The 26,265-nt window shown below is 49.5% G+C and overlaps 1 protein-coding gene across 4 annotated transcripts; it reads left to right on the plus strand.

The window, feature by feature from the left end:
• Positions 1-40: 40 nt before the first annotated feature.
• Positions 41-26,207, plus strand: BATF3 (basic leucine zipper ATF-like transcription factor 3). 4 transcript variants are annotated; one of them, XM_058700600.1, is made up of 3 exons: positions 41-346; positions 3,799-3,903; positions 25,569-26,207. In XM_058700600.1, exons 1-3 carry the CDS (start codon positions 242-244, stop codon positions 25,782-25,784), a joined length of 426 nt encoding a protein of 141 aa, XP_058556583.1. In that variant the 5' UTR covers positions 41-241; the 3' UTR covers positions 25,785-26,207. The 4 variants fall into 4 exon arrangements, with proteins under 4 accessions (XP_058556583.1, XP_058556585.1, XP_058556584.1 ...); XM_058700602.1 differs by lacking the exon at positions 25,569-26,207 and adding an exon at positions 13,167-13,666 and having other exon boundaries at positions 226-346; XM_058700601.1 differs by lacking the exon at positions 41-346 and adding an exon at positions 796-1,116.
• The last annotated feature ends 58 nt before the right edge of the window (positions 26,208-26,265 follow it).

The raw sequence follows: 26,265 nt of genomic DNA on the forward strand, positions 1-26,265 counted from the left end.
AGTTGGGCACTAATCCACTCATGTTAACTTGTAGGCAGAGCATCTGCCACTTTCATCTTGAAAAAGAAAGCATCAGAGGTTCAGATCCCCGAACCTGTCAATAGTGAGGTCCACCGGGGCAGATTCGCTCTCAGTCGCTCTCAGGACAACCTCCTCCCTCCCATCCCACACTGAGGGAATTCACCCTCGGGGCCGCCCGGCCTCGCGCTCTCCCACAGCCCGGCGGCGCGGGTGAGAAGGGATGCAAATGCCCCCCGCAGACAGGCCCTGGGGTGCCCGCGGCTCTCAGGGTGCGCAGCGGGACCCGGCAAAGCCGGCTGTCCCTCCCCTGGGCTGCGCCTCGCAGGTGGGTGAACGGTGGGTTGAGGAAGGAGTGAGAGTGGCGCCCGCGCGACCGGTCGCCGCGAAGAAAGTCCCGGAGACCGTGACCCCTGCGCGAGGGGGAGGCGGGGCCGGTGCGCAGGCAAATGCCGAGATGGGACCGGCTAACAACCCCGCGCAAGGCCACCCCCTTGTGTTTCGCAGCCCCAGGTCCCCGAGAGCGGCCGGAGGACCCCAAAGGCTGCGCTGCGTCTCCCCGACCCCTGGGCGCCGCAGCGTCGCCCCTCGTGGGTGGGCTTCGCGTTCCCTCCCGGGTTTCCAAGCTACCACGTGACTTCCACGAAGTGCCGGGGCCCGGCGCGAAGCCGCCGCAGGGGTGGGATTTGGGACCCCGAGGTGCGGCGAGAGGGCGGGGAGAGGAGGAAACGGGGCGGGGGTGGGAGCGGGAGGGGCGGGCAGACTCGGCGACGCGCAGGCCGGCGGCCGGGCCGGGGGCGGGGAAACCCTGGCGGCGCGCGGCGGCCGCACGCGCCGGGAGAGCGGGAAGCCCGAGGGGGCGGGGCGGAGGGCGGCGGCCGGCAGGTGCGGGGGCGCGCGGATGCGGGCGGCCAGAGAGTGCAGCTAGGCAGCGCCCCGCGTGCAGGGGGCGGCGGGCCGCGCGGCCGCTCCTCCGCGAGGCTGCGCGGCGGGGCGGGGCGGGCCGGAGGAGCGCCCGGCATGTCGCAAGTGCTCCCGGCGGCCGGCAGCGTCCTGCAGAGGAGCGTCTCGGCGCCCGGGAACCAGCCGCAGCCGCAGGTAGTTGAAGGAGGCTCAGGGAGGTCCGCGGGCCTGCGGGGGTGGGGGCGCCGAGGGGCACGCGGAGGTGGGTGGGTCTGGGGTTCCGGAGTGGTGACCGCTGAGTGTCGGGGTGGAAGGTGCTGCGGGAGCCAGCGACCAGCAGGAGTGAGGGCGCGGGGTGGGTCCAGGGCCCCCCGGCGTGCGCCTCTGTCCGGCGGTCCTCCGCTCACGCACGGTGCCCGCGGCATCCGGAATGGTGACCCGTCTCTTGTGGCCCGGGAAGCGGAGAGACTGGAGGGCGCGGGGAGCCAGGCACGGTCCACGCTTCCCCGCACGTGGGATCCGCGCTGTCCCGGTGTCGCCATCCTTGCGCTGGCGCCCGCTGCCACCCCACCGCCGGCGCGCGTGGCCCTTCCCGGGCGCCAGGGTGCGCAGAGGGGAAATTCAGCCCGAAGGGGCAGCTCGTGTCCAGGCACTTCCAACATCTACGGTCCGAATGGGGAACTCAAGACCCGTGCCTGAGGGTGCGGGGTGGGGGCCCGCAGTGGGCGGACTCCAGCCCCAGCGCTGGTGGAAACCCCTCGGCCCCCATCCAGTCCTCTGTGCTGTCCTAGGCCACGTTTACAACTGTGTACTTAGGAAACTGAGACGAGGTTGCCCGCGGGGATGGCCATCAGAGAACTTCCCACCCAACTGCCTTGGACGGAGTCTTCATTGTTATGCTCCCCTTCCCAGTTTGATGCCTGGTACACGGTGTCATCAGGTGGCTCTCAAGAGTCACACATTTCTGAGTTTGGACCTCGGTTTTACCACACGCACGCTGAGTAGCCTCGGGCATTTGGCTTAACATCTTCGAGCGTCGGTTTCCCCACCTGTAAAATGAATATAATAATAACCTCTCGTGATTTTTATGAGGATTAAGATATGGTTAATAGTTGATGGCTGTCTCAACACTTTGCTCTCCTTTCTGTTTTGATTAAATGTTACTGCTGGGTTGTCAGATGTGAGCATACGGATAGGTATAGAGTGTCCCCTCCCAGAGGGCAGGACGCAGGCTGCTTCCCTGTGCCCTGTGACTTTTTGATTGCGGACAAAAAGGCGTGATTTGGTGACAAGCACTATGGGGAATTCAAAAATAGCAGCGACCTCTACAGAGGTTGCTGAGGGCATACCATGTGCTGGGAGCTTTAGGATAAAATCTCATTTTGTCCTATGCTCCTTCCAGGCGTTAGGCTGTTAGAATGATTGCTGCAGAGATTACCCATCAGTTGTTCAGGGCATGTCTCTCTAGTGCCTAAAACAGTGCTTGGCACATGGCAGGTACTCATTTAATACTTAGTGAAACAATGAATGACTCACACTTACAATAAATGAGAAAACTGAACATTCAGAGAATGTAAGCCCTTTCCCCCAGGCTATAATGACAGCAAGAGACAAAACCAGGAGCCACGTATTTCTAAGCTGAAAGTCTGTCCTGTACACCACATTTTGCCCATGTGGTGTTCTGGTTATGTTTACCAAGACTTCTTTGCCTCTAAAGAACTATGTTTTGACCCCTTGTGCCTGTTCCCTTAAGCACTACCTTCAGACCGCGTCCATTTGTTATATTATTTATGTATGTTGTTTGTGTCCTTCTGTAGACTTAGATTCTTCCATATACTGGAAATTCTTTACCCACTGGAACTTGGGGGAAACATATGTCTCTCATATTGGAATACAAGACCATATAAAATGATAACTGCAGTTACCCATTATTTTATATTAATATTTGCTTCCCAATAATATTAATAATTGAGTAGCTTTCCTGTGTTTGTATCTTACTAACTAACCTCTTAGCTTTTAAACTGTTTAAAGGTAGCATACTCCCCCCCCCCCCCCCCCCCCCCGGCTTGGTACCTTCTCACAGGGTTCTGGAAGGCAAAGAGTCTCTACTTCTCCATGTTTTTTCTATAACTGAGATGTTTTTACCTTGGTAGGTGCATTTTGTGAGGCTGCCTGTTTCAGGATAACTCTTAAAGGATTTAACTCGGTTTGGTTAAATCTCATACAGAGCGCTAAGAGCTCTCAAGACACATCATCAGTCTGCTTTCTGATTCACTCTGACCCGTGGAACAAAATGGCCATCAAGCATTGTTCAAATGAGCATATTGTCTGTGGTGTTTAAGATCATCTGGTGTGTTGGCAGAGTTGTGTGGTTGCAAGTAGTTACAAGCGTGATGTGATTTGCACTCATCGAAGTACCTGTTTGTGTGGTGGCGTCAGACCTCGCACGTGGCAGTTTCCAGATAGCAGATGCCTTCTGCCTTTCCCGTCCTCAGATGGACAACGTTGCCACCACACCTCTTCCAGGCACACACCCTGTGGGGTAGAGGTTTATGAACGTTGGTTTGGAGTCCAACAGACCTGAGTTCCACTTCCCACTTACCCACTTACTAGCTGTTATACCTGGAGCAAGTTCCTTAACCTCTCTGAGTTTCTTATTCCTCGTCTGTTAAATGGCGGTCACACCACACATTTGTCCGGGTGGTCATGGGGGTTGGCAGCTAAGCTCAGCCACGACACGTGGTGAGCAGCAGGTCCTCTGCTGTGACTGCAGGTAAAACGGTGAAGCTCCATGAGCCATGCAGAGGAAAGAGGCAAGGCTAAGGAGGGTGAGGCAAGGGGCCTGGACAGCGCACCTGACCAGACATTTCCCCCCAGAGTCCGGAGGACGATGACCGGAAGGTCCGAAGGAGAGAAAAAAACCGAGTTGCTGCTCAGAGAAGTCGGAAGAAGCAGACCCAGAAGGCTGACAAACTCCATGAGGTGAGCCTGTGATTGGGGCAGAGCCACATTAAGGCCACGGAGAGGAGTCACCTTCTGCCCTTGCACTGTGGTGGCGGCCCCAAGGTCATGTCCTGGTCATCACCGATTTGGACACACAAGTCTAATTCCGCTGCGTCCTTCAGCCCAGTGTTCTGATTCTTCACTCGCCGACATCTTGCTTTCTCCCTTGTTCACTGGTTGTTCCTCACTCTCGATTTCTTTCATTATAAATCAAAACAAAATAAAACAAAACTTCCTCTTGATCCCAATTCCTTTTCAAGCTACCACCCCACTTCATTTCTTTCCTTCCTCACTTCCCTGCTCCTTAAAAAGAGACCTGCTCTCTCCACGTCTTCAGTTCTATTTATTCTCCAGTCCCATGTGATATTGTTTCTACCGCCCCCTCCCCACCCAAGGTGCCTACACGTAGACACACACACACACACACACACACACACACACACACACCCCCTTCCTATGGAAGCTGCTCCCACTGAGGCCACTAGTGCCCTGGCACTGCCTGATCCAGAGGCCTGTTTCTAGTCTCATCAACCATGACCTTGCTGGAACATTTGACACCATTGACTCTGTCCTTTTTTTAAAATAGATTTTTAAATGTTTATTTTTGAGAGAGAGAAAGAGTGCATGCAACGGGGGAGGGACCGAGAGAGAGGGAGACCCAGAATCCGAAGCTGGCTCCAGGCTCTGAGCTGACAGCAGACAGCCCATGTGGGGCTCGAACCCATGAACCGTGAGATCATGACCTAAGCCGAAGTCAGATGCTTAGCCGACTGAGAGCCACCCAGGCTCCCTAACCCTTCCCTCCTTGAGACCTTCCTCAAGGTCTTTAGCTTCCAAAAGACCACACTTCCCACTTGACCCTCTTAACCACCTTTCTTCTCAGTTTCTTCACTACCTTTTCTCCCTCTGCCTGTTTTCTTAAATGTTGGTGTTGACTGGGCTTTCAGACTCTGCCCTTTTTCCTTCCCATCCTGGAAGATTTGATCTATTAATCTGTTCTCTCAGCATCAGCTGCCCACATTGATTACTCCAGGCAAGACCTCAGTCGCGGGCCCTCGACCCCATATCTCGAAAATCTGCTTAGATGTCTCCAGGTGGGTCTGCTGTAGGCTGCTTGGATGCAACATGGCTGTGACAGTGTGTGTTCACCCTGAGACTCTCTTCTCGCTGTCTTCAAATTGCAGTTAACAGAGCTAACCACCTTTCTCATCACCCACATCAGGAACCTGGGACTTATCCTAAACTCTTCCATTGTCCTCCACTCTCTATCCCACATAATCTCATAGCCAGGATTGGGAATTGCCCCATATCAGGAACTGGCCTCGCAAGCATCCGAGGGCCTGTGCAAAGAATTGGTGACAGTTCTGAATGAATTCTCGTCTATACACAGAGTTGGTGCAAGTAATTGGGGATTTTAGTTTAACGTTTCCCCGCCTGCTCTCTTGCCACAGCTTGTCTCCACAAGGCAAGTCTGGGGGCACTGATGGAATAGCTGACCGAGGTATAATGGGGGGGGGGGGAGGACAGCAATCTCTGGAAACCCTTTCACAGTGAACCGAGAACAGATTGAGGATGCACGTACTCCAGGGAGAGGTGACCCACTGGTATAAATTCACAGTGGGCATAAATGACACGTTAGACTCTTTCCCGGGAGCAGGAAGGCTGGGCCCTAAAAAGAGAGAGGGTCTTCAGATGAGGGTCAGGGAAGGTCCTTCCCAGCCTGTATTAATCCTGGAAACTTCCAGAAGAGTTGGAATGTCCTTCAACTGCTTTCTTCCTTCCCCTTTGCTGCCGAAGCAGTCTTGGGTCTAGCGTCGTGTTACCAGATAACCCCAGAGGGCACTTTCGGCTCAGTTAGTGCATGGTCCTGTGTTCAGACCGCATGCACCAGCCAAACAGCAAGGGTTCTTCCCCTCAAGAAGCTTCTCGTCCAAGCCAGGTGCATTCACTTAAGAAAACACTAGGGGACACTCTGTTGTAAGTCCCAAGTAACTATGTGTGTGGTTGTGAGTGAGCGACTTGGATTCCCCAAATATTTGTGAAGCTCTACCATGGCCAAGGCCTTGCTGCTGGGTCACAAGGAGAGGAGTAAGATCTCATTCCTGTTTTGGGAAACATAGGAGTTTTCAAGGAAAGCAGCTCGTTTCCGGTGGCCTCGGTAACAATTTATGACAAATTTGGTTGCCTTACCACAACACAGGTTTATTATCTTACAGTTTTGGACGTCATCTGTCTGGAATGGGTCTCACGGGGCTCAAATCAAGGTGTCCAGAGGTGCTGTATTCTTTCCGGAGGCTCCAGGGAAGAATCCATTTCCTTGCCCTTGCTGGCTTCTAGAGGCTTCTGTGTTCTCTTGCTTGTGGTCCCTTCCACCTTCAAAGCCAGCACTGGCTAGTTAAGCTTTTTTCATGCTGTATTACTCTGATACTGTTTCCATTGTCATCTGACTCATGACTTCTTCTTTCACTTATAAGGACCCTTATGATTACATTGGGTCCACCTGCATAATCCAGGATCATCTCCTCATGTTCAGATTCTTTTTGTTCTTAATGTTTATTTATTTATTTTGAGAGAGAGAGAGAGAGAGAGAGAGAGAGAGAGAGAACACGTACGCATGAGTTGGGGAAGGGCAGAGAACAAGGGAGACAGAGAATCCCAAGCAGGCTCCATGCTGTCAATGTAGAGCCTGACGCAGGGTTTGAACTCATGAACTGTGAGATCATGACCTGAGCGGAAATCAAGAGTCGAATGCTTAACCGACTGAGCCACCCAGACGCCCCTCCCCAAGTTCAGATTCTTTTTTTTTTCTTTTAATTTTTTTTTTTTTAACGTTTATTTATTTTTGAGACAGAGAGAGACAGAGCATGAACGGGGGAGGGGCAGAGAGAGAGGGAGACACAGAATCGGAAGCAGGCTCCAGGCTCTGAGCCATCAGCCCAGAGCCCGACGCGGGGCTCGAACTCACGGACCGTGAGATCGTGACCTGAGCTGAAGTCGGACGCCCAACTGACTGAGCCACCCAGGTGCCCCTCCCCAAGTTCAGATTCTTAATCACACCTCCAAAGTCCTTTTTGTCATGTAAGGTAACATATTCACAGGCTCCAGGGGATGGATGTCGACCTCTTTGGGAGGCCCTTTTACTGTGGAGGGCCTTTCTGTTCACCTAGCCTCTTCTGCTGTCCCTATACTGTGTCACATGACCAATTGTGCCAGGTGCTCTTTTGGGAAATGGGAATAACTGACGTGAAACTCAGCCCTTCCATGGGAGAGTACTCCCTTCTCTGTCTCTGTGGAGCTGAAGAGTAGTTCCGGTTTAAGTGCCACTAGTGGATCACCTCATCAAGGACAGTCTTTCTGAGAAACACAGTGTCAAGGAGGCCAGGACAGTGGCTCCACCCATGCACAGATCCCCAAGCTGTAGCCCTTAACTTTACTGTCACTAGCTACACACAAGTGTTATTGGTCACAAGAGGGTGTGTGGGGGAGCAGGTGGCTGGCTCAGGAAAATGGAAATACATCCCAGTCCCGCTGTAGAAGAGGAATGTCTTCTTTGGACCGAAGGGTAGCACATGAATTCTGTCTCCGCTGTTAATTCCTCCCATGGAGAGCAGCACAGCTGTGAGGGTCTATGTTCTGCAGGGCAAACAAAGCAAAACAAAATAAAATAAAACAAGACAAAAAAACAAAAGTAAATATAGTAAAAAAAAGTACTTTTTTAACTTTGAAAAAAAGTCTACATATTGAGGGTGGGGTATCTGGTTAAAAACTGCGGTAAAGAATAGCTTTGTTGTGCTCCAGTGAGTGAGCTGAGGGCAGAGCACCTAGCAGGCTGCTCTGGGTTGTGGCAGAAGAGCCCTTCAGGCCCCCTCGGGCTCCAGGCCACGTGAAGGACAGGAAAGTGAGAGCCGGACACGTTTCTCAGAAGCCTCTTCAAACCTGGGACCAGGCCCCTCTCTAGGAGACACTAAGGGGTGCAGAAAGCAGCACTTGGTAGCCGTGGCTGCCTGTCACTCCCTGGGGAGATTAGCCCATGAAAAGGGCTTTACTCGGTCCTTCCTCTGTCCCATACTGTGGGGTAGCATTGCTGCATAGCTCAGAGTCACTCGAGATCTTTATTTGCCTTTCTTGAATACCACGAAGGGGAGTTTTTAGAGCTCGTTTAAAGTTCCCACCTTTCTCTCCTGCCCACCTTGTTCACTCACTGGAGTCTCTCTTACCTCCAACACCCTGAGAAACCTCCTCCAGTCCCAGCTCCCAGAAGCCTCTGGGCCACCTCCCACCTCTCCCGGCTCTCCGTCTGCAAAGCTGGAGGACAGTCCATCAAGGCTGGGCCTCCCTGGAGGGCAGGGCTGGGAGAGCCGGAGCGGGCCATGCCAGGGACAGGCTCGAGTCACTCTTCAGTCTGAATTTTCCCCTCAGCGAGGTGGTTGCTGGAAGCCCGACTGTGGTGACGAGAAGCTGTTCCTAACGTGTGTCTGTGTGCCTCAGCGCTCACTGTGGCTTTTCAAATCATCTTGTCAAGGCGCTTACACCTCTCATGGGGATTTCAGCCTCTATTCATCTCTGAACATTAGGCACACGCCTGAGTCCACATTCACAAATAGGGACCCAAGTGAACGGTCCAGCTTTCTACGACGAGCCAAAAGGTGTCTCAGAAGTGGGTCAGACTGGTTCGAGCCAGGCATCTGAAGGTGTAAGACTGAGAAAGAACTTTGAGTCAGAAAAGGAAGGCAAACGATGCCATCCTCAGGAACCCCAAATGTCACCAACTGACGGATTTCTTAGGCAATTTGGTTGTGGTCTGTGTTGCCACGGTTTTTTCAGATATTGCATATTCTAAGAGAATGCTTCATGTCAGTCCCTCCTTGGTTTAGAAACTGATGATGACACTAATTTGTACGGCCCTCCCTGATGACACTAGCTTTCTTCTGGGAAGGAGATCAACCTAGGGCTTGGGAATAGGCTCATTGTAAAATCCTGAGCCCTTACAGCCCTTTACTGCCAGTAACCACCACGGGGAAATTTGGGGCCAGTCACTGCCAAGTGAAAGCACAATTGCTGTCCTTGTTTGAGGATTGCATTTGACCTTGAAATCAGGTTCCAAGTCTGCATGACCTTGGAAAAGTCACTGCGCCTCTCAGAGTTTCACTTTCCTCGCTTGTGAAATGGGGTCTGTGTGTGGCTGTGCCCTCCTGATGGCCTTTTTCTCCCCCTCATTTACTTCCTGCCTCTGTTTTCCTCTCTGGTTCCTGGTACCCACATTAGCTTGTCAGTTGTTGTTTGTTGTTTTTTTTTTTTTTAATCCTGGACCCTGGATGCCCCCAGACAGCCCCTCGCTCCCCAATCAACCTCTCTTAGATGCCCAGACCAGGGTTCCTCAGCCTTGGCACTACTGACATTTGGGGCTGGATACGTCCTTGTCTGGGGGCATGCTGTCCTGGGCACTGTAGGCTGTCGAGTGGCACCCCTGGCCTCTACCCACTGGATGCAGTAGCGCCCTCTGCTCCAGTTGTGACAACCCAGCTGTCTCCAGACATGCCGCCTGTCCCCCGGGGACCACCGGGATTGCTCTGGTTGAGGATGGCTGCCTCAGACAGTCTCATTTCTGAGGCAGAACTGGGATTTGCAGAGATTTTGCCGCCGGGAATGTTTAGGTCTCTGCTTTGCGACTGTGTCCTGCGAAACGCCGGGGAAGGCAGCGCAGTGACCTCCAACCCTCCTGCGCAAAAGGCTCGAAAGTCAGCAAGATTTGAGCTAAACTGATCTTTTGGAAATAACCGATGGGCTAATGTTCTTGCTTATTTTTCACGTATGTCAAGTCCAAGTACTTTCTTCTCCGTGTAAAGTGGGTGTTACTCTTTCCCCTTTGTTCTCTGCATTCTCATACCTCCTCTCCACCTGCTCAATATTTATTTATTGATTTATTAAATATTTATTTATTTGTTAATTTATGAGTAACACCCACTTTTATTCTTCTTGAGCTGGCCTCACCTGGAGATCTTGACTTCTTCTCTTTTTATTCTCTCAGCTCCATGAAAGTCCCTCAGCAGGTTTAGAAGTAAAAGTCAAATCCCAAAAGAGAAAGTCCCTGCAGAGAAGGCGGATGAGGGGGCTGCTGGGCTGGGGTTTAGAGGAGGCAGCTGTACCTCGGGAAGACTTTAGGCAGCATGGCCCTTCATGGCTTCTGGAGCTAAAACTCAGAAGCTCACAGCGTCCTGCCACAATACAAAAGGACACTTTGGAATGTTCTGCCACGGCAAGTGATCTTCCTATGTTTTGGAATCTAGTTAAAACGTTAGCTCATTAGGGGCGCCTGGGTGGCTCAGTCGGTTGAGCGTGTGACTTCAGCTCATGTCATGTTCTCACTGTTCGTGAGTTCAAGCCCCGCATCCGGCTCTGTGCTGACAGCTCAGAGCTTGGAGCCTGCTTCAGATTCTGTGTCTCCCTCTCTCTCTGCCCCTCCTCCTCTCACACTCTGTCTGTCTCTCTCTCTCTCAAAACTGAACATTAAAAAAATTCTTTTACATGTTAGCTCATTGGAACCATTCGCATCTATTCTCCATTTTACTTGGAGGTGAAGAGCATTTCCAGTTGCAGGGTGGAGCATGTGCGCGTGTATGTGTGTGTGTGTGTCTGTGTGTGCGTGCATGTGTGTGCATGCACGTGTGTGTGCGTGCATGTGCACGTGTGCGTGCGTGCATCTGTGCTGCATGTGCATGCATGCGTGTGCGTGCACGTGTGTGCCTGCGTGCATGTGTGTACATGTGCCTCACAGAGCTGCAGCCAGTCACCCTGCTGCTGCAGGCAGGCTTCCCACGATGACTGTCCTGTCTTCCCTCCCCTTGCCCACAGAGGGCTTGTTGCTGCTTTGTAGACTGAATTCGGGCTCCAGGACTAGAGTTTGTCAGAGGCCAGAGGGGAGCTGACAGGCATGGAGGAGGGCTGAGGGCAGAATGGGGCCCGTGCGCTAGTGAAACCAGACTGACCTAGGATAACCTGCGAGAGGAAGGGGTGCAGCTGGTGGCCTTGGAGAGTATTCCAGACTATCCTGAGGGCTTGCCTGGGGAAGGCTCAGATGGCCTCTGTGTGTGCCGCCCCTCTGGCACCTACAGAGGGGAAGGAAGCAGGTGAGAGAAGGAGGCAGAGGACTGGGGCTGAGGAGTCACTGGGCACTGTGGCCCATCAGGTGGGGCGTAGCAGAGGCTCTTACATTTCTGATCTTTGGGGAGAGACCTTATTTAGTATAAGTAAGATTGAATATGATACAAAATTGAATAGAACACATAATAATGAGGGATGTGGTTCCATTAGGTGCTGTGCTCAGGGAAGCCTTCCTGGAGGTGTTAGGCTTGAGCTGGGCCCACACAGAAAAGGAGGTAGGTAGTCCAGTCGAGGAGAACAGCATTAGCAAAGGGGCAGAGTTGAGAATTTGTGTGTGCTTTAGGGAACTGTAAGAAGAACAGACATTTTTAGTGACATTTTATTTTTTAAATTTTTTTTTTTTTCAACGTTTTTTATTTATTTTTGGGACAGAGAGAGACAGAGCATGAACGGGGGAGGGGCAGAGAGAGAGGGAGACACAGAATCGGAAACAGGCTCCAGGCTCCGAGCCATCGGCCCAGAGCCTGACGCGGGGCTCGAACTCACGGACCGCGAGATCGTGACCTGGCTGAAGTCGGACGCTTAACCGACTGCGCCACCCAGGCGCCCCTTTAGTGACATTTTAAAAACGTTACTAGTACGAGAAGAGATGTGATGGTTAGTAAGGTTGGGTCCCCACCCCGGGAAATGCATGGTAAACAACATTGCAGCAAGATTTAAATAAGACTCTCAACTTTGAGATGGTCTCTACTGGCGTGCCCTAGGGCTCTGCCATTGGTTGAGAATTATGCTATAGAACATACTAATGACTTGGATGGAGATAAGGAAGACCTGCTCATCAAGCTAATGGACAGCTTATAGCTTTGTGGCATCGTGATCCCTGAGCTGACACGTTAAGATTCAGAAAGACTTTGCTAACCTGGAAGATGCCAAGTGAACAGGGTGAAAGTCAGGAGAGGTGGATATAGAGCCCACACCTTTCATCTCCAGAACACCGGTCATCATCCAGATGTAGACAGAGGAGCAGTAGATGCAGACAAAGCCTGCACCTCTCTGCAAGCTCAGGGAGAATCCCCAGAGTGAGGGGGCTGCAGGCTTGGGCCCAGCCCCAGGGTGGGCCACCTCCAAGCATCTGCCCTCTGCATGGGCAGGCCACCTGCAGAATCATGCACTGTTTTGGGTATGGCGTTTTTCTCTGAGAACCTGGCAAATTGCAGTGTGTATTGGGATTACCTCCAGGAGGGCAGAAGGACCAGAAGCCCTAAAACCCAAGGAGCTCAGGGGACCTGAGACAGTTGAGCTGAGAGAATACCTAAGGGGAAGTGGTATGGGGCTGTCTCCTAATATTTCAAGAACTGTGATGTTGAAAAAGTATTGAATTTACTCTGTGTGGTTCCATAAGTTGGAACCAAGCCCAATAGGTGGGTCTGAAGGAGAGAGAGAGATTTTGGATCAGCACAAAGATGAGCTTTCTAATAGAGCAGCGTGGAAATGGCAGGGACTGCCCTTTGAAGAAGAGAAGGCCCAGCACAAGTTGCATGTTGGGTTTCTGCATTGTGTGGGTTGGGCTGAGGGGTCTCTAGACCCCCCTCCAGGTCTAAGCCTCTGCACACTCTGGTTTAATGGACACTTAACAGAGTGTTGGGGCAAAACCAAGGCAAGGGGTATTTTTATTCATTTACTCACGCAGCCAGCAAACATCTGTTATGTTCCAGGCACTGTTCCAGGTGCTGGGGCCACAGCAGTGACCCCAACAGAGATCTTGAGAAGGCAACTCAGCAGTTGGGGGAGGAGAGGCTGGCTGCAATGGGGGCCCTGAGGGAACTTTTAGGAGTGATAGAAACGTTCTCTTGACCAATGTTTAATTTGCCAAAACTCATTGAATTATATACATCCTTACAACAGGTGTGTGTTATTTGATATAAATCATATCTCAATAAAGCTGATTCAAAAAGCAAAGCCCCACCCTCACCAGCCTTGCATCCTGGTGGGAGGAGAGAAACGTGAAGCTAACAAGGAACCACTAAGAGCGGTGGAAGGGGGCTCAGTTAGCGAGGAAGCGTTCCTGGGGAAGAGCGAAGCATCAAGCGAAGGGAGGGTGCTCGCAGAAACCATTTTCCCCGTTCTCCTTATCTGTGCAGGAGTATGAGTGCCTGGAGCAGGAGAACACTGTGCTGCGGAGAGAGATCGGGAAGCTGACCACGGAGCTGCAGCAGCTGAGCGAGGCACTGAAGGAGCACGAGAAGATGTGCCCACTGCTGCTGTGCCCCATGAACTTTGTGCCGGTGCCGCGGCCGGACCCCGTGGCCGGCTGCCTGCCCCGATGAAGCCCGAGGATCCTCCTCCTCTGCTGAAGGAGGAGCCTTGGTCGTTTTCACACCTGGCAGGAGGGTTCCCTCCGCATCTGTGTACAGTGGGGCATGTGGCCGGGTCCCCTTCTCGGAGCTCCTGGCCGCGTCCTCAGCAGACGGCTCAGCATGACGCTCCCGCCGGCACCTCTCAGAGCCTTGAACCGATCCAGGCAGGGAGGCCACCCTCAGGAGTCACCTCGAATCCACTTTGGCAGCTAATAGGTTCCGTGTTGTGCAGAATCATTGCCTGTAGAATTTGGATAATAAAGAATGGTTATGATGTCTCCTTTTGCTAACTTCTTGGAATTTAGAAATAGGTTTCCTCATCCTGGAGAGGTCATCTTCTGTCTCCTCACACTGTTTTGTGGCTCCTGGGTCTTGCTTTCCCCTCCTGGTCATCTTCCCCATGGCCATATCTGTGCTCGCTGCAGGAGACAGCTTTGGAGGCCTGGAACTTGCTGGCCACCCCACCGGGGTGATGTCGAGGTAGTCATGCTGGGTGTGACCCCTGCCTGCTTTGGGTAGCTCTCCATCTTGGTCAACACCCCACCCCTGCTGGACTGTCAAGGCAGATTTTCTCTTCCAGGCTCTGGAAGCTTTCGTGACTGCTCTGGACACTCCTGTGTCACCTCCCTGTTCCTTACGTAGGCATAGGATCGAGGACACTTTTACTTTATGTTAGTCTGAGTCAGCAATGGGATGGGGAAATCTGTCCCCTAGTTTAAAAACAGATATTTTTGGCAGATAAGGAGAGCAATTTCCTTTCAAAAGTTCTGTTTAATTATTATTTCAGGAAAAGCAGAACCAAGACAAGTTGAAGGTGGGCCCGGCGAGAAAAGCAAAATGGGAGAGGACTCTTGGTCCTCTTCCAACTCTCTTTTCCCCTGGACCCAGGGAGTTGTGGAGGGCAGAGCCATCCCATCATAAAGGGCACAGGAAATGGGAACGGAAAGGAAGGTGCCTTGTTGTAGATGGTTGAAAAAGAAGAAAGTAAGAAAAGAGAATGCCAGCCCCTCCCAAGGGTGACAGGCTTGCTGATTTCATGCAAATATTCATTCTGGCCACTCCTCGAGAGCCTCCTCTCTCCTGGGCAAGGGTCCCCTGTCCCCCAGGCCTTTTGGAGGTCTGCGGGTCTCTTGGAACTCACGCAGGCTGAAGACGGCAAGGTTTCCCTGGTCAGAGGCGTTCCAAGTCTGCCGTTAGAGACCAGGGCCGCTGCTGGCTGGCAGGACCAGGCCAAATCTTCCTGAATGCAGCCGTTTCGGGCGGGGGGGGGGGGGGGGGGGGAATGGCAGAAGTTTTTAGTATGCGAGATTTTATAAATCATCCAGCCTGATAACATTCACTCTGCAGACAAGGGGCTCAGATGCAGTGAGGGAAAGGCCTTGCTCAAGGTCAGCCACAGGTAGGAGCAGAACCAGGCTGGAACCCCAGATGCTCTGACTCCTGATCCACTGTAGAGTGATAGCATCAGGCTGAAGCCATGCCCAGGAGGTGCCTCCGGGCCGGGACTGGGGTCTACATGTGGCATGATCTTCTGTCAGCATCTCACAAGGCTGGCCAGGACTGTGGGGTCCAGGTGAGCCTGTCCATGAGGGGCAGACTCAGAGCCAGGGTCCCAGGCGCCTATGTGGCCGTGAGTACGTACACAAAGTGTGTGCCTTGTACCTGCAGGTGTTTTGTGCTGCTCTCTTTCAGCTCCAGCACTTTCTGTCCCTGCAGGGAGCGCTTTACCCTCTGGCTGGCTCTCAGCAGGATCCTGCCGCACTTCCACGTTCTCCTGGCTTGCACATCCCTTTAGCAGTTCTGCTGATCTGCTCTGACCCCTACTGGCACTGCCGTTCAGCCAGCTGTTCCCCCCCCAGGAAACTGCTAACCCCAGGGTATCTGTGCCTGGGGCCTCCCCGGCCTGAGTAACCCTGGCTCCACAGGACAAATTAGAGAGGCATCTCCGTCCATTAAGTTGCTCTGTGCCCCCAGGGCCTTAGGGTCTCTTGGCTCCTCGACTTTGGCTGGGAGACTGAGGATGAGGGGCTGAGGGAGCATGGTGGGGAGCGGGTTCTATCTCGGAGGTGATAGTACACCGTCTCTGCCCACAGACCATAGCCAGAACTCAGTCACACGGCCTCACTGAGCCATACGGGACTTTGGGGCTTGAAATTCAGCCAGGTGCTCAGGGAGCGGACAACCCGGATTTGGGGACTGTCAGTCTCTGCTGTAAGGTCTAGCAGTTGCTCCCACCCTCTCACTGGAACCACGCACTCGGAGGTCACCAGTAAGCTGCCAAATCTAATGGCCAGATCTCAGGTCTTATCTCCCTTTAGTCCGCCAAAATGAAGACGCTAGCTTCTGCATTTCTCTCTGTCTACCTGCTGCTTCACTGTAGGAAGGGTCTCCTCTTCTTGGAGTCTCCATCTCTATCTATCCCTAAACTGATAACTCTCACACCTGTACCCAGAGCCCAGCTCTCTCTCACAAGGGCAGGTATATTCAGCTGCCCGTCACATGTCTTCGAGAGAACATCGCACAAGCATATCCCACTCGACGTGTTCACAGCTGGACTCACGATCTCATTTTCTTCCTTTCAAAGATGCTTCTCAATCTGTTTTTACCTGTTTAATAAAGAGCTCTGTCACCTGCTTGACATCATAATTGAAACCTCTGTGGTAGTTCACCAAGTCCTTCAGTTGTGCCTCCGAAATCCCCCCAGATCCAGTCGCTTTGCTCCAATGTGCTCATTGCTTTGTCTACAAACAGGACCCTGATTCAAACTAGCTGCCAAACCACAGGGGGCTTCCTCCCTGAGCTGTATATTCATTGAGGGGGAGCTCCCCAAAAGTCAGAGCAGTAAATTTGGAGTCAAAGAAGCCAAACTAGGGAAGCCCAGGGTCGTGAGTCATGGTGCTGGGGTCCAAGTCCCCTCCAAGATAACTGACAATGTGCCAAGAGTTCTGAAAACCAAACGTTCACTGAGGTTGGCTGCTAAGAATGCCCCTATCCACCACCTGGTAACGTCAGGGGCTGTCTCAGCTCCCCAGTTCCTACTCTGAAAGAAGCAAACTCTCTATAAACTTGAAAAACTGTAGTATTATTCCAGGAGGGACAAGGGAAGTAGAGAAGTTGCTGGAAACTGGATTTACTAGGCTGTATTCACACTTCTGCTGTATGCGCTGCCTGGCTGGCGCCCCACATCTGAATTCGGTCTCCAAGTGGCTGTTTGTTGGGCTGGGGGGAAGGGAGGCAGTCTGAGCAAGGCCCCTTCAGCATAGAAAGTGTCGAAGGGAGGAAACCCTTCCTTCACACCCACGCAGCCACACCACTTCCTGTCCGCAATCCCTCCCTGTATTGCACCAGCCCAGCCTTGAAGCTTGGGGTTTCCATCACTGAATCAGGCCCCAATTTTGGCCCCAAACCTTGGTTGAGAATGATGACTCTAACGGACAGGAAAGCGAGAGACCCAAAAGCCCCTCTCTTCTTTCCCATCAATGCTCATGAGGGCTGTGGGCTCTGTCCCAGTCCGAGTATACTCATGAGGGCTGTGGGCTCTGTCCCAGCAGGAACTAGAGGAAAAGGGGCGGCCCTGAATCTCACTGGCACAGCTTCCCTCCCGTGATATCCAGGAAGTCCTGGCAGGGTCAGCAGTGCCACTACAAGAGGACTTGCAGATGAGAGCCAGGGAGCAGAAAGAAGGGAGAATGGAGAGAGGGGAGAAGAAAAAGAGGGGAAAAAGGAAGGTGGATGGGAAGAGGGGGATGGGGATCCTTGAGCTCTGAACCTAAAGCATCCCTGCTCCTGGGGACGGTATGCTGAATCCCCAGGGGGATGGGCTGCTGGAAGCCCCCTAATAATGACAGGTAACTCGAGGGGCGAGAGTGGAACTAGCCACGGCCAGAGTGTCTGCAAACCCTGCTTGGAGTCAAGGGAACTTTCCTGGATTGCCCATTTGGAAACTGACCACCTTGATGAGATTGCCCCTACTTACCTATTTGGGAACAGAGGAGATTAACATATTCACTTCCGCCACCTCGGGCATCACCACCGTTAGCATGACCCACACTGAAAGTCTGTGTTTAGCAGGTGCCGATGCACTTGGTGCGGCATGCTTGAAGAACTCGTGTCCTAAATCTGGAGTTGTGTGCAGGGCAGACTCTGGCCCTGGAGGCAGCTCACCTGCTCTTTTGGGTGTTCTAGCGTGACCTTTTCTAGTCCCATATTCTTAGGAAGATCAGAAATGTCATCGCAGATCAGACAAAAGGCCACTAGCCCAGAATTCCAGCCACGATGCTGAGGAACATGTGAGGGAGAGTCCAGTGTTTACATTCTAAGACACATGCTAAAAGTCCAGAGATGTACTTGGAACTTCCCTGGTTTCCCTTAATAACCCGCTATGTATCCATCCATTATCAAGACTCTTCTTGAACTGGTTTAAGTTCTCAGTCACCTGGTGCAGGGTGTAAGCTTCCATTCTGCTCTGAAACCACCCTCTGCTCTGTCCAAATCTAGGGCCACTGGATCATGGACAGAACAGGTGCCTTTGCCCAGGGCCTGGAAAGCAGCACTGTTTCCCGAGCATCCCAGTATTCACAGAACTTTTGCAGTCCTTCCTCTAGACCAGTAGCAAGGCAAAAAAAAGTACCTTCCAAATGTCACAAACCCACAGGAGGCTCAATTTGCCAGGCAGTGGTTTCTGAAATTGACATAGTAAGAGAGTTGGAGAAATAACAGTGGGGCCAGCGTCCTCAGGTAAAAGGGTGGAAAGAACCAGTGAATGTACCTTGCAGTACTTCTCGAACGATTGCAGTAAATTTGCTAATTATTAATGGTTATTGAACTTGATTAGTAATTCATTACTTATTCTAATAATCAACTTATTGTACTAAACCAATACATTTATTTATAATAGTAGATAATAAAATGACTTAAAAGTAAAACTATCAATGATTGCTTGTTACTAATTTATGAATTAGCTGTTGTTTAAACGATCAGTAGTTAAGTGCCCACTGTGTGTGGGGGGGGGGTGGGGGTGGGGGACCAGGACCAGCAAGGGACAGACACCCCCCCCCCCCAACACACGCACATATCTTAGTGGGCCACCTTATCATATAACTTCTGAAATCTCACCTCTAGACCTGCCTCAGTTCGAGGAGGGGAGATCTGATGATGTTCTCCATCTGGTCTGAACAGGGAACACTCCTACTTAGGTTGTAAACAACCACAGGACAGGCAGGGATCATGTTATTTAGCCACATATCCCTGGTTGCTTAACTTGGTGCCTAGCACATGGGAAACACTAAGTATATCTGCCTGAGTGATTGATGGAATGAATGGCTACTCCTTCTTTAGTCTTCATTCCATTTAAGCCCTCACCCCCATTCCACACCCCCATCACTTAATATTACTTCATTTGTAATGTGAATTTCTTGGTGTTGTTTCCCCATTTAAGGGCATGGACCTAATCCACTTCCTTTGTTCCTATAATTCCTTATCTGTGTCAATTTGCCCGGTTTAAATTAGGGATTCCTGTAAGTCAGCAGTGAAGTTGCTTCATAAACATCTCGTAAGCATAATGTCGAAAGCACAATAGGTTGATGACGATGAAGGTAGAGGTTTGGGCCAGAAAGCACACAGGAAACAAGTCTCCAGGTTTTCTTCAATTTTATGTAAGTGTTGTAAATAGTTAATTATATTTTTATTTGCTCTACAACATTATTATTTAAGTCTTTAATATTTGCTTAGGGGTACCTATCATGTGTACACAGAGGAGTTGGATACACAAATCCAACTGGCCTGGAGGAGAAAAGGAATGAAATTTACTAGATGGTTCTTGTAGGGAGAAAGTTCAAAGCAAAACTATGTATTGTCTAGAGGACACTCCTCAGATTATCTAATTAAGACATTTTCAGTGTCTTTGAGCAATTTTACAACTCTGTACATTATAGTTAATTGGTAGCAATGCAAAATAATTCTTACCTCTAGACATGCAAATTATGTCTTGCCCGTAGAAGTCAATTTACTTTTATCCCTCCCTCCTCCTTGAGAAACCAGTTTGCCTCCACTGGCACATTCACTTCAATATTCCAGACCTATAAATATGCCTGTTCTTTGGATTCTCTTTTGAACTGGTGATAACTGCTCAGCTCCCCCATTGGTTAATGACCTTTCATATTTATGATCTTATTTAAACTTTCATGAGTAAAAATTTGTACACCTGTTTTTTCATATCGGAAAAAGAGCCATGACTTTGCCTTTTCTTTTGAACTTTATTTTTAATTACTTTTAATGTTTATTTATTTATTTATTTAAAAAAAATTTTTTTTAACGTTTATTTATTTTTGAGACAGAGAGAGACAGAGCATGAACAGGGGAGGAGCAGAGAGAGAGGGAGACACAGAATCTGAAACAGGCTCCAGGCTCTGAGCCGTCAGCACAGAGCCCGACGCAGGGCTCGAACTCACGGACCGTGAGATCGTGACCTGGGCTGAAGTTGGCCGCTTAACCAACTGAGCCACCCAGGCGCCCCTAATGTTTATTTATTTTTGAAGGAGAGAGAGACAGAGCGTGAGCAGGGGAGGGGCAGAGAGAGAGGGAGACACAGAGTCCGAAGCAGGCTCCAGGCTCTGGGCTGTCAGCACAGAGCCCGACGCGGGGCTCGGACCCACAAGCTGTGAGATCATGACCTGAGCTGAAGTCGGATGCCCAACCGACTGAGCCACCCAGGTGCCCCTGAACTGTATTTTTAAACAGGGCCAAATGACCCTAGTGTTGTTGGACGGTGTTCACCTCATGTGGACAGAGACTCCGAGAAAAGCCAGGCAGTGTATTGGTATTGAGTGTCACCTCCAAGGACCTGAGTCTCTGGGATCATTTCTTCTGTTTTGCTGTCCGGGGCTCTATTATCCTGAGTCAGGTCCTCAGATTTCCTGTTCCTCCTCCTTATTTTTTCCTTTCACTCCAAGCATCCTTTACATCACATGCTAAATGTCATTTTCTCCAACCGTCTTCTGTGATCCGACAAAGCGCTCCCCTTGACTCTGTCTGTAGGTCACAGCACACGCCCCATTCTATTGTTATTGCTTGTTTAAATAAGTGAATACCCAAATGAATGGATCCTGGCGTGAAAGATTCCACAGCATCTTGTATCTGCCTGTTCTGTTGTCTAACTTCAGTGAGAAAACTTCTTGGTCCTAAACCGAATCTTTGTGGAAACATTTTCCTGTCTTCTCTCCCACTGGACTCATCACCTTTTTCCCTTTATTGTGTATTTTCACATGCTTGGAAACCCTTACTAACACCTGTTCCACCATTTCTTTTTCATATTTCCCTCTTTGTCTTTCTTTTTTTCCCCCTCCTCTATCTTCTTTAATAAACCACAGAGCCCACAAAACTACCACATAACTGAACGTGTATTCTCAAATAAACGCTTAGAAGGCAGCAAGACTCCCAATACATCGTACCTCAGGCTGTTCTCCAGCAGCCTGGGATATTTTGTGGTACATCAAAGGAGCGGGCATCTCCCCGAGGCCACTCTTGGAGTGAACCGGCAGCCAGGGTGCACAGATCTTCCCACCTCCAAAAGAAAACGATGAGTCATCTCCTCCCCCCCCCCCCCTCCCCGAGCTCCACCGCAGGAAGCTAGGAAAGTAAAAGCATTAAAAGCACACTGGGCCCCAGGTCAGCCTGAGCAAATCTGTGCACTTACCCAGACCATTTCTTTATAGTAATAAGGAGAAAGGTGATGATACATTTCACCAATATGCAGACCTCTTTTCAAAGCCTTCCAATTTCACCCCCCGGGGCCCATACACATGTGGTTGGTGGTCACCGAACGTTCTTGGCCTTCCAGCATAGTGGCTGAGAAAATATGGAATCCTGTGTCTTTAAGAACTGAAACTGTGTAGAAACAGGATTTGATACCCTGTAGGAGACAGGAGACTTCCCTTTTGCTGCTCAAGTTTCAACTTCAGTTATCAGGAACTGAGCAGGGGGGGATAGGACCTGGAGCTCGGCAGCACAGGTCTGGGAGGCTGTTGCTTTCTGGAGATGAATACACTCTTCTTTCTTTTTGAATGTACCTCATCACAGTGAAAAATACGTTTAAGAAAGTCCCTGGTTGACTCTGCACGTCCCAAGTGTTCGCTGGAAGAGAGAACACCCTGTCTAGTTCCAGATGCTGGCCGGTCCCAGGATTCCCCGGCGCTGCCCTTGGTCAGGCTGGGTGCCCCGTGGGCATGAGGTGCAACCAGACCCGGGAGCAGGCACCACAGCGCCCAGCTCAACGTGCTGGCCAGAGAGCACGCTGGCTGACGGCAGAGTCGAGGGGCCCTACGGTGGAAGGCTTTGAGAGTCACATAGTCCAACCTCCCTTTCTTCACAGCTAAGGCTGTCACAGCCCAGGATGCCAGCAGTGTGGCGCTGAGGACAGTCTGTGCGTGGCATGGTCAGGCCTGTCAGGAATCCAAGTATCTTGACTTCCTGTGGTGTGGCTTTTCGGCCCCTTCCACAGAGTTACCCAAGCCACTGCCTCACACAGGCTGTGCTGGGGGATGTGGTTGTACTGGTGTATCTCGCTTGTCCCCTAAACCCATACACCTGATCCATTCCCCACTCTTCTCTTCCTCCGTGTCTGCAGGCTGATCCCTCCATCCTTCACCCCGTGCTCCCCTGATGGCTAGTTTCCAACTGGTGTTGACCCATGAGAGGCACCGGGAGGAGACCGGAGAGTGAAAGCAGGGAGAGATTGGCAGGCTATTTCTTCCTTGTCCCTCCTGGTTTGGAGCCTTCATTCTGGCAGTGGCTGCTTCCTCTGTGACTATAGCTTCTCCTGCACTGGCAACCCCTCCTGCACAGCTCATTTGCCCTGGGCCTCAGTGGTACCGTCCTCTCCCTCTGCCCCTTCAGGCCTAGATGTGGTAACAGCTGCCCACTGATGAAATCCCTCAGCTGCCTCAACATCCCTTGTTGGTTCCCCCAAGTCCTGCCCACATCCCTGTAAATTGTCCCTTCATTAAAGTCTCTTCAGAAGAATCATCAGAGTGGGATCCTGGAACCTGACAGACATGATGATGAAATTCTAAACCAAGGGGCTAATGAAGTCCATGCTAAATAACACTACCACCACAGGCAGCAAAACCATGGAGAAAATGGCTTTGTACTTGCTCAGAGCCTAAGACTCAGTGTCTGTCCAACTAATCAACGCCCAGAGAGCACGTTTCTCACCAGCAGGGCCCCCCGCCCCGACCCCGGAGCTTAAAGGGTGGCTGGCGTTGGCCCATCTCTGGCACTGCCTCCTGGGCTCTGACTTCCTGGGATCTCTCTGTGGGATGTGCAGAAATTATTCTCTCAACCTCTCTCACCTCCAGTCCCGTGTATACACCCAGTCTGCTCTTTATTTCCCAAAGCCTGGAAAATGAGGCCGTCATCCACACAGCTTCCTCAGCTACAAACTGCAGTTACCCGGGTTCTGGTTCCATCAAATCCAGTGCTCCCCGAATCCATCCCTGTCTTCCCTCTGTCTTCACTCTGTCCCTATAAAAGCCGCTTTGTCCGGACTAGCAGTTCTCAACCAGGATCAACTGGGGAGTTTTTGCAAATGCAGATGCTTTAACTCTCCTTCCCTCTGCTTCCTAAGGAGATATAAAAAATTTTGACCAGAATAGGATGTATCTTATGACTACCCAGACCCCCACATTTTGAGTTCCATTGGTTTTGAGCTTCATTTTCTCTTACTTGGAATCCCTTCTTCCCTGGTCTCCTGCCTCCGAAAGCCCGTCCGCACACCAGTGGAATTATCCACCAAAAGGCCAAATCTGAGGAGTTCTTTCCCTTGTTTAAGAAGCTTCCGTAGCTATAACGATAAAAACCAACCTGCCTGGCCAAACAAAGCCTTTTGCCATCTGGTTCTAACCTATCCTTTTAACTTCATATCTGGAGGTACAGAGAGAAAAAAGCAGACGATAGAGGAGCCGAGAGGGGATGGACGCAGACAGGAGACGACATTAAATATTTAGGGGCTCCAGCTGCTGAGGCCAGGACAGGAACCTTGGATCCAGGACTGCCCTACAAGCTGAGAACGCATGAGGTCTTTCTAAGGATTTCCATGAGACTTGATCTTCTGGATAGTTTCACATGCAACTCCTTCATTTAACTAAATGGGATGAATTTTAGTTCCTTATGATCTGGAAAACCTAAGTAAATCAATGCCTTTCATGAATGTCCCCACCTGTTAAGTATTTAGTCACCTTTCAACCCACAGTTCAAATGGTGTCTCCCTTGAGGAGCTCTTCTGAGTTGGAGTGATTCACTGATTGGAGTGATTCTTCCCTTCTCTCTGCTGTCTCCGTTAAAGCATTGGCTTTGTTTTATTCTTTTTTTTTTACTTGAAAAAATTTTTTTAACCTATTTGTTTTTGAGAGACAGAGAGACAGAGCATGAGTGAGGAAGGGGCAGAGAGAGAGGGAGACAAAGAATCCAACGCAGGCTCCAGGGTCTGAACTGTCAGGTGTCATGACCTGAGCTGAAGTCGGATGCTTAACTGACTGAGCCACCCAGGCACCCCTCTTCTATTTTAGATTCATTGTATTACTTTTAAAATTCCATGTAAATTTACAATCACCTTGTCAATGTCTAAAATCCATAGTTGTGAAAAAATAAATAAAAACCATAGTAGTGTGCAAATATGATTGCACTGAATCTATGGATCCATTTGGAGAGACTAACATCTTGATAATATTGAGTCTTTCAATCCATGAATGTGGTATATCTATTCATTTATTTAAGCATTCTTTAGTTGCTCTCAGCTTATATATCTTTTTTACATATTCAGTATTTTATAATATTCAATGTAGAAGTCTTACACATCTTTCATTAAATTTACCCCTAAGTATTGTATGCTTTCTGATGTTTTTATGAATGGGATTTATAAGATTATAATTTCCCAATTGTTTGTTGCTAGTGTGCTGGTTTTTGTATATTGACCCTGTATCCTTTAACCTTCTTAAGTTCACTTATTAATTCTAGTTGGATTGGGTTCTTTTTAAGATTCCTTGGAGTTTTCTATGTAGCCGGTAAATAGAGAAAGTTTTACTTTTTGCTTTCCAAATTTTGTGCCTTTTCATTCTTTTTCTTGTTTTGTACATTGGCTAAGGAATCAGCACAATATTCAATAGGTGTGTTAAAAGCAGTCATGCTTTCATTGTTACGTTAGGGGAAAGCATTCAGTCTTTCACCACGAAGTATCTTGTTAGCTGTAGGTTTTTTTGTGTTTTTTTGTTTTGTTTTGTTTTTTTTCAGAATTACCCTTTATCAAGTTGAGAAGTTCACTTCCATTTTTAGTTTGCTGAGAGTTTTTAGTCATGAGGGAATATTGAATTTTTTCAAATGTTTTTGCTGCATCTATTGAGATGATTGTTTGATTTTTAAAATCTTGTATTCTATTAATATGGTCAATTGCATTGATTTATTTCTTTTTTCTTTTTTTTAAATTTAAATTCAGGTAACTTAACATACACATTGATTTATTTTTGAATGCTGAATCAACCTTTCATTCCTGGGATAAACCCCATTTGGTCACGGTACATTCTTTTTGTATATTGCTGGATTCGATTTGCCAACATTTTGTTAAGAATTTTTGCATCCATCTTCATGAGAAATAGTGGTCTGTGGTGTTTTTGTTGAACTTTTTTGTCAGATTTTGTCATAACGGTTTATTTTTTAATTAAAATTAAATTTTTAATCAAACATAGGCATAATTTTTTCAAAAATCAACTTGTGCTAAAAGGTTTATGGAACAATTAGAATTAGTTTTAGCTACAAATATAGCAGAAAAGCCCAGGGGCGCCTGAGTGGCTCAGTCGGTTGAGTGTCCGACTTTGGCTCAGGTCATGATCTCATGGTTCGTGGGTTTGAGCCCTGCATCGGGTTCTGTGCTGACAGCTCAGAGCCTGGAGCCTGCTTCTGTGTCTCCCTCTCTCTGCCCCTCCTCCACTCATGCTCTGTCTCTCTCTGCCTCTCAAAAATAAAGAAACGTAATTAAAAAAATTTTTTTAAAAAGCCCCAAATACTTGTTCTTAAACAAGAAACATTTTTTTTTTTCCCATATAAAAGCTGTTTAAGGTGACAGGAGTCAAGCTGGTATGGCAGCACCATTGTGTCACCAAAGACCCAGGCTCATTTTCTTTTTCTACTTATCCTTAGGGTCACTTCATATTCCAAGATGGCTGCTGGAGCTCCACTCATCAGGTGCAGCTTCCAGGCCAACAGCAAGACAAAGGGGAAGAAAAGAAAAAGGGTATCTGTCTCTCACTTTTACAGAGACTTTCCAAAGACCCTTTTAATTATGTTTCTTTGATCACAATTTTATCATATGGGCACATCTCGTTGCAAGGAGGGTTGGGAGATATAATCTTTTAGCTGGGTATGTTGTTGAGGATTTAGTTACTAAGGAAGAAGGGGAGGGTGGATACAAGCAATATGCTGAGCAAAAGAAAATCCAGGACACAAAAAGGGTATATACTATATGATTCCACTTAGATGCAACTGTAGAAAAGCCGAGTCTAACTTATAGTGACAGAAAACACATCATTGATTGTGGTATTGATCCCAGTATTGAATAGGATGGGTACAAGGAAACTTTTTGAGATGATGGAAATGTTCTGTGACTCGATTGTAGTGATGGTTATAAAGGTGTATAAATTGATCAAAATTCATCCAAATGTGCACTTATAAATTATATTTATTATACCGTATATAAAATATACCTCAACTTTATTGTTGATTTTTTGTAAGTATGGAAAATCCCAGCGCTACAATAAAACTGCTCTTAAATTTTGTTTATCTCCTTATCTTTATGTGACTGAAATAAGAATGCACATAATGACTTCGAATCGTGCCT

This window comes from Neofelis nebulosa, chromosome 15 (assembly GCF_028018385.1).
Source record: "Neofelis nebulosa isolate mNeoNeb1 chromosome 15, mNeoNeb1.pri, whole genome shotgun sequence".
In the NCBI taxonomy this organism is placed as follows: Eukaryota; Metazoa; Chordata; class Mammalia; order Carnivora; family Felidae; genus Neofelis; species Neofelis nebulosa.